Here is a 14,495-nt window from a genome sequence, read left to right as displayed (position 1 = left end):
TTTTAATGTGTCAGACAGTATTTCTTGTTTGGATTCAGATGTTTATTAGTTCTTATCTATATTATATTATCTATGTATTATATAGATAATAATAGATATAATATATATAATAGATAGATATAGATATAGATATAATATCTAGATTATATATATAATATAGAATAATATATATTAGATAATATAATAATAGATATAGATAATAAATATAATATAGAATAATATCTAGATATTATTATATAGATATATAATAGATATAATATATAATAATAGATATAATATATCTATTAGATATAATAGATATAGATAGATATAGATATAATATCTAGATTATACATATAATATAGAATAATATATATTAGATAATATAATAATAGATATAGATAATAAATATAATATAGAATAATATCTAGATATTATTATATAGATATATAATAGATAGATATAGATATACTATAGAATAGATATAGATAATAGATATGATATAATATAATATATATAATAGATATATAGATATAATATAGAATAATATCTATAATGGAAATATATAATATAGAAAAATACAATTCTGATCTAGAAATAATATAATTTTAATATACAAATATAACATATAATTTATAAATATATACTAATATCGAATATATATAATGTAAACAATTATATTTTAACATATGTTATATTATATTATAGTATCTATATTATTGTCTAATCTCACAAACTGTGCTGTGAGTTCTACAGCACTTCACTGTAACAAATTAAAAATGGAGACCCATTTCTCTCTCTACAAGGCCTTTAAAGGATAAACTGTCCAATTAAGAAATGACACCTCAATTATTTTCACTTTTAACCCAATAACCAACCACCTGTGCCATGCAATGCAGACTTTTTTATCCAATTACACAAAACCACCCAAACCCATGGAGAAGTAGGTGAAGAAGGACCAGCCTTGGCCCTAAAACCTCCATCTTGCTTTATATATATTATTATATTCTAAAACCTTAGACTCTGAGTTTCCCACCCTGTGATATCACACATTTCTATCCAAACTCCACACCCACAATCCCAGTTCTGTCATTCCATTTTGGAAGCTTCTCCACAGCCTCAGGTCAGTGCAGTGTTCTCTTGGGGGTCAGTGCCTGCCAGCACAGAAAGTTTAAAATTCTCATTAACCAGGGTTCCAACTGTAACCTGCAGGAGAAAAATTTTAATATTGCTTATCCAAAATAAAGCACGTGAAACATTCCTCTCAATGGGATCAGGCAAATTACAACAGGCTTAAAACAAGGGAAAAAGGCTTAAAACAAAGGGGAAAAAGGCTTAAAACAACGAAAAAAGGAACCAGGCCTTGTTCCTTTTATCTGTTTTTGGCTTTGCTCTCCATCTCTTGCACATCCCCCTGTGGTTCCTGACTTGCTGCTGCCTTGTAGCTCTTTTTGAGGAACACGACCCAAATCGGTGCTCAGGGAGCCCAGGGGAGCCCTCCTGGGTTTGCAGTTTCAGGTTGGTGTTGAAGCATCCTTGCATAAACAATTGAGGGTCTGAGCTGGCTCTAAATTCAGCCTCCTCCAGGCTAAGGGCTGCTGTGGAATTTTTATTAATCAGCTCATATATTCACTTGCTAACTTAGCTCCTAAATTCCTCTATCCCTGAAAATGAGAGTAACCATTGATCAGTAATGAATGAGGTTTCCAGCACTTCAGATCTCAGAGTACAAAACTATCAGTGCTACAATATTTAACATCTGCTGCAAGTCCCTCACAGCTAATTATCAGCTCTTCTATGGCTCCCTAATGAATTTCTTAGGGAAAGAGAGGCAAGGACAGACTACATTTGACCTGCAGTGAGATGACAGAGCTCATGCTGGAAGGGAAATTTGGAAAATGTTTCTCTGGAGTGAGGAAGGAAAAAAAAAAAAAAAGCAAGCTGTGAGAAGGACTTAGCAGATATTCCTGTTTGCAAACAGCCAGTTTGGGAGGTTAATATCTCCTGCAGTATGAATAAAATGGCAGAATTGCGGTTTATTTCCACTAAAATATAACTTTCCTAACAGACTCCAAAACAGAAGGTAGATCTGTTCAATTGTACTGCATCATTCTAATTTCTGGGCATGTTCCATTTCAAAGCCAAAGATGATATCAACAGCACCATTTCCAGGCCGTTTTGGCCAAAATGCACCTGCTTATATTTGGTAGATGGGGCTGAGAGTCCTTCCACACACAGCACAACTCAAAACCTACACAGTCAGAAAGTTTTATTGGCATTCACTATGGGATTTGCAGGAATTGGTGGGAAATCCAAGGAAATGGCTATTATATCCCCAGCTGATGGAAACCAGCATAACCCCAATGAAATAAATAAAACAAACCTTAGATTTGGTGAATAATTTCTGAAATTAAGTGTGTGAGCTGTGACAAAACCACATCTCGTTTTTAACAGGCTACAAACCAACCCCACTGAAATGATGAAATTATGGAACAGGAATATTTCCATCCCAGCAGCTGACCCCATTCTGTGATTCAGGTCTGCTTATCTGTCTGCTCAGTTATTTGAATTTTCATTAAATTATCAATTAGTTTGACACCGATTCCGTTGTGTTTTATATCTTTGAGCTCACCTTTCACTGGAATAAAGAAGCTGAAGAACTGACCATTAATGTCAAGGCTTCTGGAGTGATGTTACAAAGTGTTTTGATAACTAAACACACATCAAGGGTTAGAGTTATGGTGGCAATTCTTAGTCTTCCTGAGACAGCTGGAAATTGGGAGAAGCAGAATCTGGAGAATTTTATGATCCTTTTAGTGAACATAAATTAGATATGAAAAATAATTTTCTGCATAGTGATCTACAGTTACTTGAAAATTCAGGCTGGAAAACAGGGATAATTCTTTCAGAGGCAGACTGATTGTTCTTTCTGCAATCAGCTTGGTTCCCATCCATTTCAGCTCTGTGGTGGGCACTTTTTTACCCTGGAAGCATTGAGGATTTCTAATGCACTTTTGTCTCTCCACACAGGTAAATGCCATAAGAAGTTTTTCTGTTTGCAGCAACTGGTTGGGATCTGCAAACACTCCCAGGAGGAAAGCAATCCATGAGGAGTGCCCAGCAGGGCCTGGAGAAGGAAAAGTCACAGGGAAAAATCAGTGGCACATCCCTCCACCAAACCCAAACTCAATCTTACAGAGCTGGAAGGTTTTGGAGTAGATCTGACTATTAAAAAAATAAAACAAAAACTACCAACATGCCATATAACTCAGTTATTTGGGCCCCAAATTGTTACTATTTTCACTAATCCCTTGTGTTTTTAGGATTAAAAAGCCTGGACTACAGTTTGTGATTGTTACTCAGGATGAGGTGCTTTTATAAGGCTCAGCCTGAAAGGGCATTACAAATCAAAAAGGCTGAATTTTATTCTTTGCCTCTGTCAGAGGTCCCAATAACAGGGTTATTCTGCACTCACTCTACCAAATGGACACAGAAGGAATTTCAGCTGTCCACTTGTGAATGATTGATTACTCTCTGTGGTTTCTAATTTTTTCCTGAGTAAATATTTCAAGTCCTGGTCTTGATGTTATAAAATAAATCATGATATAATTAGACCTTGCCAGTGTTTCAGAAGGAAAAAAGTGCATGGATTTATTATTTCTGATAAGCAGCCTTGTAACAAGAGAAACATGAGCCAGACAAACAAATTTACAGTTTCTATGCATGCATTTCATTCAAGATTAAAATGGCTAAACCCAGAATTTAAACCTGATCTACTTGAGTCTGGAAGATAAGCAGGCTTATCTGGCACAGGATCATGGAGCAGGACTGTTCCTTTGGAAGGCAGCTGCTTTCAGCCTGTCAAACACATCCAGCCCATCAGTGCAGCATCTATCCACTGCCAATGGTTAGAAATTGCTTTATTTTACGTACAAGTGCAATTTGTAGAGCCAGAGTTTGGAACTCAAGACAGGATTTGTGTTGTGAGCTGCCCGGTTTCTGGCTGCCAAGCTGGAAAGCTCCTTGCAGAGGATGGGAATCAGGGGCTGAGGTTCACTCAAGCTCCAGAGCGAGATTGCCATGACAGGTTGGACACAAAGTGTGCAGCAGAAGGGAAAACCATTTAATGGTTTGTGATAATTCTGTGTGTTTGGAGTGGGCAGTGCAATTTCCCTGCAACCTCAGCACTGTGCAGCTCCAGCTTTCCCTCCTCTCCTTGGGCACATCCAGTGCACAAATAGGAGCTGGCCTCAGTCAGCTGCAGAAGCAAAAAATTGCAATTTGGAAGGGCTGACAGAGCTCAGACAATTTTGATTTTTCCCAAGCAGGAGCATGAAGGCTTGGTCCTGAATTCATCCTCAGATTCAAGAGGCAGATAACATTTATCATGGATACTTTCCTGGAAAATCTGGGTCTTATTATATATATATATAATATATATATATACTATATATATATATTATAAAATATAATTACTATATATACAATTATATACATAATTATATATATATATTTATATATAATATATAATATATATTATATATATTATATATAATCTTATATATATTATATATATTATGTATATAATATTATATACTATAATAACAATAGTAATTACTATTATTACAACAACAATTAATAATAATAACAATAAATTATAATAATAATAATAATAATACAGCTCTTTGCCCCCTCACCAGCCAGAACATTCCTGTGCCTGGCAGCAACCATGATGCAGACCCACTAAATGTCCCAGCCATCTGAATTTACTGTGAGAAATGGGAAATTTCGGTGGATCCCTAATGATTTCTCTCAGGAGGGTGTAAAAGGCAGATTCCTGACCAACTGGCATCACACATCTCTTGCTATTTCAGTGCCAGTGCTCTGCTCTGCCTGGGTGAGCTGCACAGAGCACAATGTCCAGGCTCTCCCTGCATTTCTGCTCCCCAGCACATTTTTAACCAGCAGCTCCTGATCTGGGAGAATCCATGGGGAATAGCAGAAAGCAAAGAGAGCTGCAGCTTGCAGGAGCTGGGGTCCATGCTCTGGACAGCAGGCAGTCCCTCAAGGTGGGTTATTTTCAGCTTTCCAGTCTTTTAAATGATTTTCTCTTTTGAGAAGTTCTGAATTATACAGCAGTACCTTTTTTAGCAATGGAAAAACTCCTTTTAACCACTCTGCTGCCTAATCTCATTGCAGGTGTAGCATTCAGGAATGAAAGGGTCTGAAATTACTTTAAACTCATCAGGAGACTCTCTGGGCAAAGCTGTTTCAAACATCAGATACCAACCTGAGCCACAGACTCTGAACAATAGACTGTGCTAAGCAGATATGGAAAAGAGACTTAATTTCAAATTACCTCATTTAAAAAGACACTTCCCATAATCACCAGACTAATCCTTCAGGGACTCACCTCAGTTAAATCATGTCATCTACCTAGTGTGGTTCCTGCTGTAATTTATTCCCTGCTCATTTTGAAGGGATCATTAGCCCAGCTCTGTGAGGTTTTTACTAACTACTATTGATGCTTCAAGAGAGGAAGGGATGGGAAAAATCAGGGGTGTGCACATATGAAATAAAGTGTTTGACCAAATCCACATTTCTGCAGTAAACACTCCAGAGTTCTGGCTCAGGTTGCATCCAGTTTGAAAATGAACATACTTACAAATAACCTTTCACAAAAATAGAGGGAAAAGAAGAAAATCCCCAACCACTCTTACTTTGAATGCAATTAACTATAAAGATCCATGCAATCGTGTGCTGGGGGACTGAAATTCATTCACAGTGGGTTGAAAACAACCCAAGGAGGACGGTGATGGTGAGGAGCTTCACGAGACACCCTTGCTCAGAGAGCTCCTCTCTGAATGCCCAATTTCTGAAAAATTCCTGCTCATCCCAGGCTTCTAAAACCCTAATCATCTCTGAAACTGGTGGCTGGCTTCCATATTCAAATGGCTCCCCAAAATATCAATTCAATTCTCTTCTGTTTGCCTCAAATCTTCCTGTTTTGGCCAAAACTGCCAATTTCAGAGCACTGATGTCGTGATTGGCATCCCCTAAAGCACAAAGAGAATTACTCTGCTGATGGTCAGACTGCTGCAGTTCTGAATTACCAGGCTGTTATGACTCACTGTGGGTACATAATTAGTTAATTAAACTTTCTATGCAATTTATCTACACAAATGTTAAAGCCGAAATTCTGATTGCCCTGTGAATGGCTTAAAACTCAGCTTAGCATTAAACAGAAAACAAAGGTAAATGACACAGAATCTGAATGGCCAGTAATGCTAGGAAATAAAAGTTTACTGTGTGGAAAAGGAATTTTAGAAGGAGATCTTGTCTTAGAAAGCTACTGACTCTTCAAGGATGTTATAAAAAGATTTGGTACAAGCCACTGCTAAGCAATTTAGTTTTGTAGAAAAGCCACAGTGAATTGCCAGGGTTCATGTAATGGTCAATGGGAGATTAAAATAATGAAATTTTGACCCCACAAGATATTTTAAACCATATGATTGGGATAAAGCCATCCCATTATCTGGTTCAAAATCTGATCCTCCTGAGGAAGGCAGCTGAAAACATTTCAGAGGGTGCATCAGATGCTGTCAATAAAGACCTCAGTGGCTGTGGTGAAAACTCCAGAGGGCAGAAATCCATCCCTTGGGCTTTGCAACAAGTCAAAATACAATACTGAGGGGGACACTGAGACTCCTCCATGCATGGAAGGATGGGAAAGAGATGGAGATCCCTAATGAATCCCAGAATGACTTCCTGAGAACTTGACATCTTATAAAAGCACCGGAACCCACGAGGATGAGGATGTTTAGCAGCAAGCAGCAACAAAAGCATGCAGGATAAATAATGAATGCCCCATCCTACAAGCAATCAGACACTCAGAAGTTTCCTTTTCCCTTGTGGGAGCCATTAAAATCATCAAAAATTCCAAATGGCCTTGCCCAAAAGAGAATTTTGCAGCCATGTCTGCCACAGAGACCAGTCCTACAGACTGTGGAGGGCTCCCAAGGTGGGACACAGAAATTTTCCTGCCAGGATCAGTTTTTAGGAACACAAAAAGCTTCATGGTGGATGACTCTGAGGCCCATAATACTCAGCACAGTTTTTCCTGCTGAGTGAAGACTCATTCCACAGAGTCCCATTAAAAAGGAAATCTTTGTCCCAAACTGATGACTTTTATCCAAGGAAATCAGACTTTTAATAACAAAAAAAAGAGTTTTTATGACAACAGGTTTCTGGTTCACTTATTGAGTAAAGACTCCTTCTACAGAGAGTCCCCTTAAAAAGAAAATCCTTGTCCCAAACTGATGATTTTTTTTCCCATGGAAATCAGACTTTTAATAACAAAACAAAAGAGGTTTTATGGCAACAAATTTCTGCTTCACAGCCCAGGCTACTCAAATGCTAGAGGAAAAGGACTTCTCCAAAATCCCATCTTTACACTCAGTGTCTGTGAGAGAAAACAGAACTGTGGTTACTGAGGAAAGGGAATTTCCTGACAAACCCCAGAACTATTTCTGCTCTCTTGAAAGAGACAGTCTGGGACATCACCCCATCCTTCTTTATTTCCCTGCTCTGTCAGCAAAGCCCCAGGGTTCCCCCTGCCCCACTAATGGCTTTGAATTTCAGACCAGAGGCTCATCCCCTCACTCCACAATGGACAGAAAATCTTCCTTTCCAGTGCACACACCAAGTCTGCAGCCAGCAGCATTGATCATTCCATTATCACTCTGTTATACTTAATTTCCTCTTCATCTTTGCAGTCAAACTCCATCCCAGACCCCATCAATAGTGCTGGCAACACCCTGATGGATTACCCTGGCTCTGGCACGCTGCAGGTACCCTGCAAAAATTGCTTTTGTGTTGCCCCAGCACCACTGAGCTCTCCTAAACTGTTCAGAGCAGAAAATTACCAAGAGCACTGGGATTGTTTTAGACAATCTGATGTGACTTTGCAGCAGGCATTGAACTGGTGCTCCAGGCAGTTTGACAAAGCAGCAGAACTGTGCCAGTTTGGGCACTCTGACAGGAGCAAAGAGCAGCTTTAGGAGCCACCTGGGCAGCTCCTCAGTGCCAGGGATCCTGGGAACCCCAGGGATTTCCAGGGCTCCCCACTCTGAATAAATGAAGGCAGAAAAATTAAACTTGAGAAGATTTGTGAGATGAAGCAGCTCTGTCATCCTCTGAGAGCAAAGGAGTTTTTGGGGGAGGAATGTCCCAAGAGTTCCTCCCTGTGGGAGCAGTGATTTCCTGCAGAAAAGCTGCCATTGGCTCTGGTTTAAAGGATAAAAACCCCTTTTCCTTCTCCTTTCCAGATCCAGCCAAACCAGCAGCACTTGCCTGATCCACAGCCCAAAAAAGGGTCCCACTGGCCCCAGAAATTACAATACTGAACACTGTGGACATTTGGGATTATAGGAAATGCCAATTAAAAATTAATTAAGTCTCATCTGCTCATTTTTTCTGCTACCCAGAGATTCTTTGAGCCAGGCTGTTCACAGCCAGGATGTTCTCAGGAACCTGATTTCAGAGTTTATCAAACTGCATTAAGAGCAGCCCATGGCACAGCACAACCTGTGACCCTTCCTTCTCTTTCTATGTGAGGTTTTTGTCCCCTCCCATTTGGCTGTGCTGCCCCAATTATTCACATTATTCACATTATTGAAAGCACCACCCAAATGGGCCCAACCAAGGGTCCCACTGGCCCCAGAAATTACAATACTGAACACCGTGGACATTTGGGATTATAAGAAATGCCAATTAAAAAATTAAGTAAATCTCATCTGCTCATTTTTTCTGTTCACAGCCAGGATGTTCTCAGGAACCTGATTTCAGAGTTTATCTGAGTGCAAACTGCATTAAGAGCAGCCCATGGCAGAGCAGCTCTGCAGGGCAGAAGCACAACCTGCGACCTTCCTTCCCTTGCTCTGGGAGGTTTTTGTCCCCTCACATTTGGCTGAGCTGGCTCAATTATTCACATTATTCCCATCATTGAAAATACAACAATACCCCATGAAATGAACGACACTCACTGAGATGTTTAAGGCAAAAAAGAGCTCGTTTATTTCTTGATTTGGATATTTATAGAATTCCAAAAGTGACCACGGACTGGAGGATGAAATTGCTACTTCTCCAACCACCCTGGTCAAACCAACAGTTCATTAATTCTCTCCTCCTCCAGAAAGGAATGCAAACCCATCATTATTTACATGAACAGTGTGTGAGAAACTTCATTACAGATATGTAAACATCAGAAGGCTGAGAAGGGCTTTAGAAGAGCAGGGTGACATGGCTGCACAGCTCTGTCATTGTCCCTTTTCCTGGACAGCTTTCCTTGCTGGCTTCCACACTGCCCATTTGTTTTGCAGATTTCTCCTCTGTCCATCTCCAATTGGTGCCTTGCTCCTGCTTTTGTAGAGTTGGAACTGGAAGGACACATTTCAAATTTCCTGGAGAAAATAAAATTTCAAGTGCCCTTCATTTCAGTCTGAGATCTGTAGCTGGAAATTCCGGGGTGATTTGCCAAACTTCTTTTAACTCAATAACAGAGGGGAAAAAAATCTTAATGGAGCAGGCACTGAGAATAATTACCCATTCTCCTCCACACATGAACTATTTATAATCAAATCATCCAGCTTTGTCTAGGCAAAGCAGCAGAAATGCCAATGGATTCTAGAAGAGATATTCATGAAATGTCACCCTTTAAATTTTCATCTAATTCTGGGTAGATTGTTAGCATTCAAGAGATTAGACCTACCTAAGCTTAACTTAAACTGCTCATCCAGAAGGAAGCAAGAAGTAAAAGAAAGGAACATTTTAATATCGTGCATAAAAAAAAAAAGAAAAAAAAACCCTAAGTAATAAAACAAAAGTAATAAAAGAAGTAAAACAAAACAAAAAGTAATAAAAAACAAAACAAAAAGTAATAAAATTAATAATTAATAAATTATTACTAAAAATAAATAATAATTTTTAAATCATAAAAATTTTATTAATAAATAATAAATTTAAGAATGTATTATTTATTAAAATAAATAATTAATTTTTCTTTGTGTAAAGAAATGAGGACTTCAGGAACCAAATTGTGCATGTTAAACTGAGACAACAGCAGTCATTCAAACAAAAATGTATAATCCTTAGAGCAGAGAAGCTCTTTACATAGAATGATTTGACACCACGCTCATACAGCAGTAACCAATAGAAGACAGAAGGATAATTAATAAGAGAACAGCACAATTTTCAGCCGAAATGTAGAAATAGCGAAAATCTTTAATTGCTGGGCCGGTCCGTGGACTACCGGGGCTGGCCTCAGGACTACATTTCCCACAATGCCGCGGTGCGGGCGCTCTCGCGAGAGCTGGCGGAAGCGGCGGGGCGCGGCCCGGAAGTGGAGCCGCCGCCGGAGCCACCATGGCCGAGACCGACCCCAAGAGCGTCCAGGACCTGACGGCCGTGGTGAGGCTCGGGCCGGGCTGCGGAGAGCCGGGGAAGGAGGGAGAATCCGCTTCTGGATGGGGCTTGGAGCAGCTGCTCCGCGGGAGGTGTCGCTGGGCGTGGCAGCGGGTGGAAGGAGAGGGGGCCCTCATCACAACCCTGTCTGTGACGCCACAGAATCCCCCTGTGGTTAACAGGGCCATGGAGATTAACGGGGCCACGGACGTTCACAGGGCCACGGACATTAACAGGGCCATGGACGTTCACAGGGCCACGGACGTTCACAGGGCCACGGACGTTCACAGGGCCATGGACATTACCAGGGCCATGGACGTTAACAGGGCCACGGACGTTCACAGGGCCACGGATGTTCACAGGGCCAGGGACATTACCAGGGCCATGGACGTTAACAGGGCCGCGGCGATTACCAGGGCCATGGACGTTAACAGGGCCATGGACGTTCACAGGGCCAGGGACATTACCAGGGCCATGGACCTTAACAGGGCCGCGGCGATTACCAGGGCCATGGACGTTAACAGGGCCACGCAGATTACCAGGGCCATGGACGTTAACAGGGCCACGGACATTACCAGGGCCATGGACGTTTATGGGGCCATGGAGGTGCTGTCCTGACTTTGGTCCTGGTTGGGGAGGCGGCCGGGTTCTAGATTTTACAAATGTTTCCTGTAACACCTCATTATACATGTATTTAAGCAGCACTTTTACTTCTAGGTATAACTGTACTACAGGGGTTTGAGTTTAGCAGTGAAAGATCAATGTAGTTGTTACATGAGATCGGGTAACAGCCTCTGAAGGAAACAAACCATTTCTTTTTTATCCCTTTCTATTAGGTGCAGACATTGCTCCAGCAAATGCAGGACAAGTTTCAAACCATGTCTGACCAAATAATTGGAAGAAATATCCTTTTCTAAACTCATATGGGGGCAGCATTACAAGTGTCACCAAATCTGGTTGGCCAGTGGGGTTTGTAAGAGAAATTTGAAGCGGCCATAAGTGTTTCCTCAAAGCTGTAAGGATAAAAACAATGAAACCAAGGGAGTTTTAGACACTTGTAGGGGAATGTTATCATTTGGGGCTGGGAAAGGAGGAACCAGAAGAGGCTCCAGGGTGAGCAGAGGATGGAGCAGCTCTGCTGGAGGAAAGGCTGGCACAGCTGGGATTGTTCACCTGGAAACGTGAAACTTCAGGGTGGTTTAATTGTGGCCTGAAGGGAAAGGTGAAATGGGACTGTTTATAGGAGCCTGGAGTGACAGGAGGAGGGGAATGGGCTCGGATTGAGGAGAGCAGGCTGAGATGGGATTTTGGGAATCAGGAATTGCCCCGGTGAGTGTGCTGAGAGCCTGGCATGGCTGTGCCCGACTCTGACAGTGCCCAGGGCTGGGCTGGGGGGCTCTGAGGTGCCTGCTGAGGCTGCTGTCCCTGTCCCTGAGCTGTCCCTGTTGTCCCTTGACCCCCGGGCAGTCGATGACATGAGCTGCCGCATCGATGACCTGGAGCGCAACATCGCCGACCTCATGATGCAGGCGGGCGTGGAGGAGCTCGAGGGGGAGAACAAGACCCCGGCTTCCAACAAGGGCTAAAGTAAATCCTGGCTTTGGAGCAGACCCCTGGGCCTTTGGAATTGCTGGCTGGGACACACAGAGGGAGCTGCTCCTTGGTTTGGGGGCTGCTCTGGGTGATTGTGCTGGGGAGAGAGAGAGAGAGAGTGATAAAGAGAAAGAGAGCAGGGCCAGGGAGGGGAATGGAGCTCCAGGAGCTGCTGAGGGGGCTCAGCCTGGAGAAAAGGAGGCTCAGGGGGGACCTTGTGGCTCTTCACAACTCCTGCCAGGAGGGGACAGCTAGAGGGTTAGGGATCTGCTCCCAGGCAACAACAGGAGGAGAGGGAACAGCCCCAGGTTGGGCCAGGGCAGGCTCAGGGTGGACACCAGCAGGGATTTCCCCATGGAAAAGGCACTCAGGCTTTGGAGCAACTGCCCAGGTGGAGCCCCAGGGGCTGCTGAGGAGCCCCTCAGCTGCAAATTCCTCCTGAGTGCCATCTGGGAGCCTGCAGGGAGCAGTGACTCTCTCCCAGCTGCCAAGCTGCAGGTGCTGGCTGTGTGGGAGGGCACCCAGGCATGAGGCAATCCATGTCCCTGGGCAGTGCTCCCTGGAGGAATGCAATTCACCTGCCAGTAAATCTCTATTGTATTATATATTCTATTATATTATATATTCTTCTTATTCTTTCTGATTGCCCCCTTGCCCCAGTATTACAGTGGGCCTGTGTTTGGAACAGATATGTTCTTGCTTGTTAAGGTGTCTATTTTTGTGTTACCTTGTTAGAAACACAAATTATTACTGGTTTTGTTGCCCTCAGTGTCATTTCCATTAGTCTGAACCCCAGAAATGAAAATCTCTGGTGAGCATCATTCTCTTAATTCCCAGTAATGTCTTTTCTTACTATTTTGCCCCAACAGGTTGCCAACAACTTAAGATAAGTCATGGAAGATTATTTTTTCTTTTTTTTCTACAAATCCTTGGAATTAAAAAATGGCTTTTTGCAACTCCAGTGTGTGAAAGCATTTTTATATTGTTACAGAGCTTGCATTCCTAATGTACATTGTGTAGTTGGGGTAGGGTAGTTTCTATTTTGATTTTGTGTACTGTAATTTCACTTTTTGAATTCTTGTAACGAGGATCACTTGGTTGTGTTATTAAAACACAGATCTTATGGATCTCAACTCCTGGGTGTATTTTTTTGTGGAGTCACTTTTTTCTCTTTCCTGTACTTTTGTAGATGTTTCATGTTTGATAGCTCAGCATTTAGTGACTCCCTCCAAATGGGAACCTTGCCTTGTGAGTTTGTGAAGCACAAGATTGAAACTTAATTCATTGCATTAATTGTAGCTCTGAGCATCAGGCACTCACTAGTTGAGGATTGTGTTGTCTTTCATCCATGTAATAAAGGAAACGAGAGGCACTGAACATCAAAACCATCTCTCCTACTGCTGGTGTTCCTGGAGCATCAAGGGGATGCAGATGGGCCATGAGAGACACCTGGGCAGACAAGGAGCTGCTCACAGAGCAATCTCACCGTGGGACTGAAGGTTTCTAACATGTCCTCTGGCATTACCTTTGATCCATAACTGGCTGGAAGGCGTTGGGATTGATGGACAGGGGTTGTGGCAATGTCTGTGTGGGGTTTTCAGTGGCAATCACTGCCCTGTTGGATACAGTTTGCTAGCAAAGCAGTGATACGTGAACAAAAAATGAGAGAATCCAGGTAGATTTTTAAAACCTTGCTTCTCTCAGAATAGCAACTTCAGAATATTTGATTGTTTTTGTTTGCTTTTCTAATCATGCCCACATCTTTGGGCCTGGAGTGTGTATTTATTACATTTTGGCCGTGGAAGGTGTGTTTGGGAGAGTTTAAACTGTGTCACTTGTGAAGAAAAATGACCAATGTCAGCCATTCCTGACAATCATTGCAATGCTCCTCCAGCTTCAAATGCAAATTTCAGCAAGCACTAGTGGCAGGCAGCAGTTGCACCACACTTCAGCTGCTCCTTAAATGCCACCAAATTAGCACTTGAGTGCTGTGAAGGCAATATGACAGGTCATTTTTCCAAACTCACTGTAATAAAAGCTCATAAAAACGGGGGAGTTTTGTGAACATGAGAAATGTATCAATATTGACTTGTAATACCAGCCTTAGGTCCTTTGTAATGCCATTTCAAAAAAAAAAAATCTAATAAACGGTTATGTGGTAACAAATAGCCAGCTTGTGTGTGTTACAGCATAATCTAGCATAAATATATCATTAGATGGGAGATTATATTTAGTTGTGAGTTATAAAAAGACTTTAGCACAGCTGCTGCTCACAGGAAAGTCCAAAAATCCAGGTGTGCTCTGTATAATAAAAAGGTGATGATTCGTGCCCTGTCAGATCTGGCCTTTAGCAGCTAATCAGAATACAGGAAAAGTATTAATTAGAAATAGTAATAAATTACAATTAATTCTAATTAATTATTAATTAGAATATAGGGAAGCATATTCAAGTGGATAATAAT

At 41.5% G+C, this 14,495-nt stretch overlaps 1 protein-coding gene across 1 annotated transcript; it reads left to right on the top strand.

Moving 5' to 3' along the window:
- Positions 1–10,364: 10,364 nt before the first annotated feature.
- Positions 10,365–14,199, top strand: HSBP1 (heat shock factor binding protein 1). Its single transcript, XM_036390450.1, has 4 exons — positions 10,365–10,446; positions 11,277–11,343; positions 11,908–12,027; positions 12,903–14,199. Exons 1-3 carry the CDS (start codon positions 10,402–10,404, stop codon positions 12,024–12,026), a joined length of 231 nt encoding a protein of 76 aa, XP_036246343.1. The 5' UTR covers positions 10,365–10,401; the 3' UTR covers position 12,027; positions 12,903–14,199.
- Positions 14,200–14,495: the final 296 nt, after the last annotated feature.

Source organism: Molothrus ater, chromosome 12, assembly GCF_012460135.2.
Source record: "Molothrus ater isolate BHLD 08-10-18 breed brown headed cowbird chromosome 12, BPBGC_Mater_1.1, whole genome shotgun sequence".
In the NCBI taxonomy this organism is placed as follows: domain Eukaryota; kingdom Metazoa; phylum Chordata; class Aves; order Passeriformes; family Icteridae; genus Molothrus; species Molothrus ater.
The sequence above is the reverse complement of the archived record's forward strand: the minus strand, read 5'-3'. Positions and strand labels throughout refer to the sequence as shown.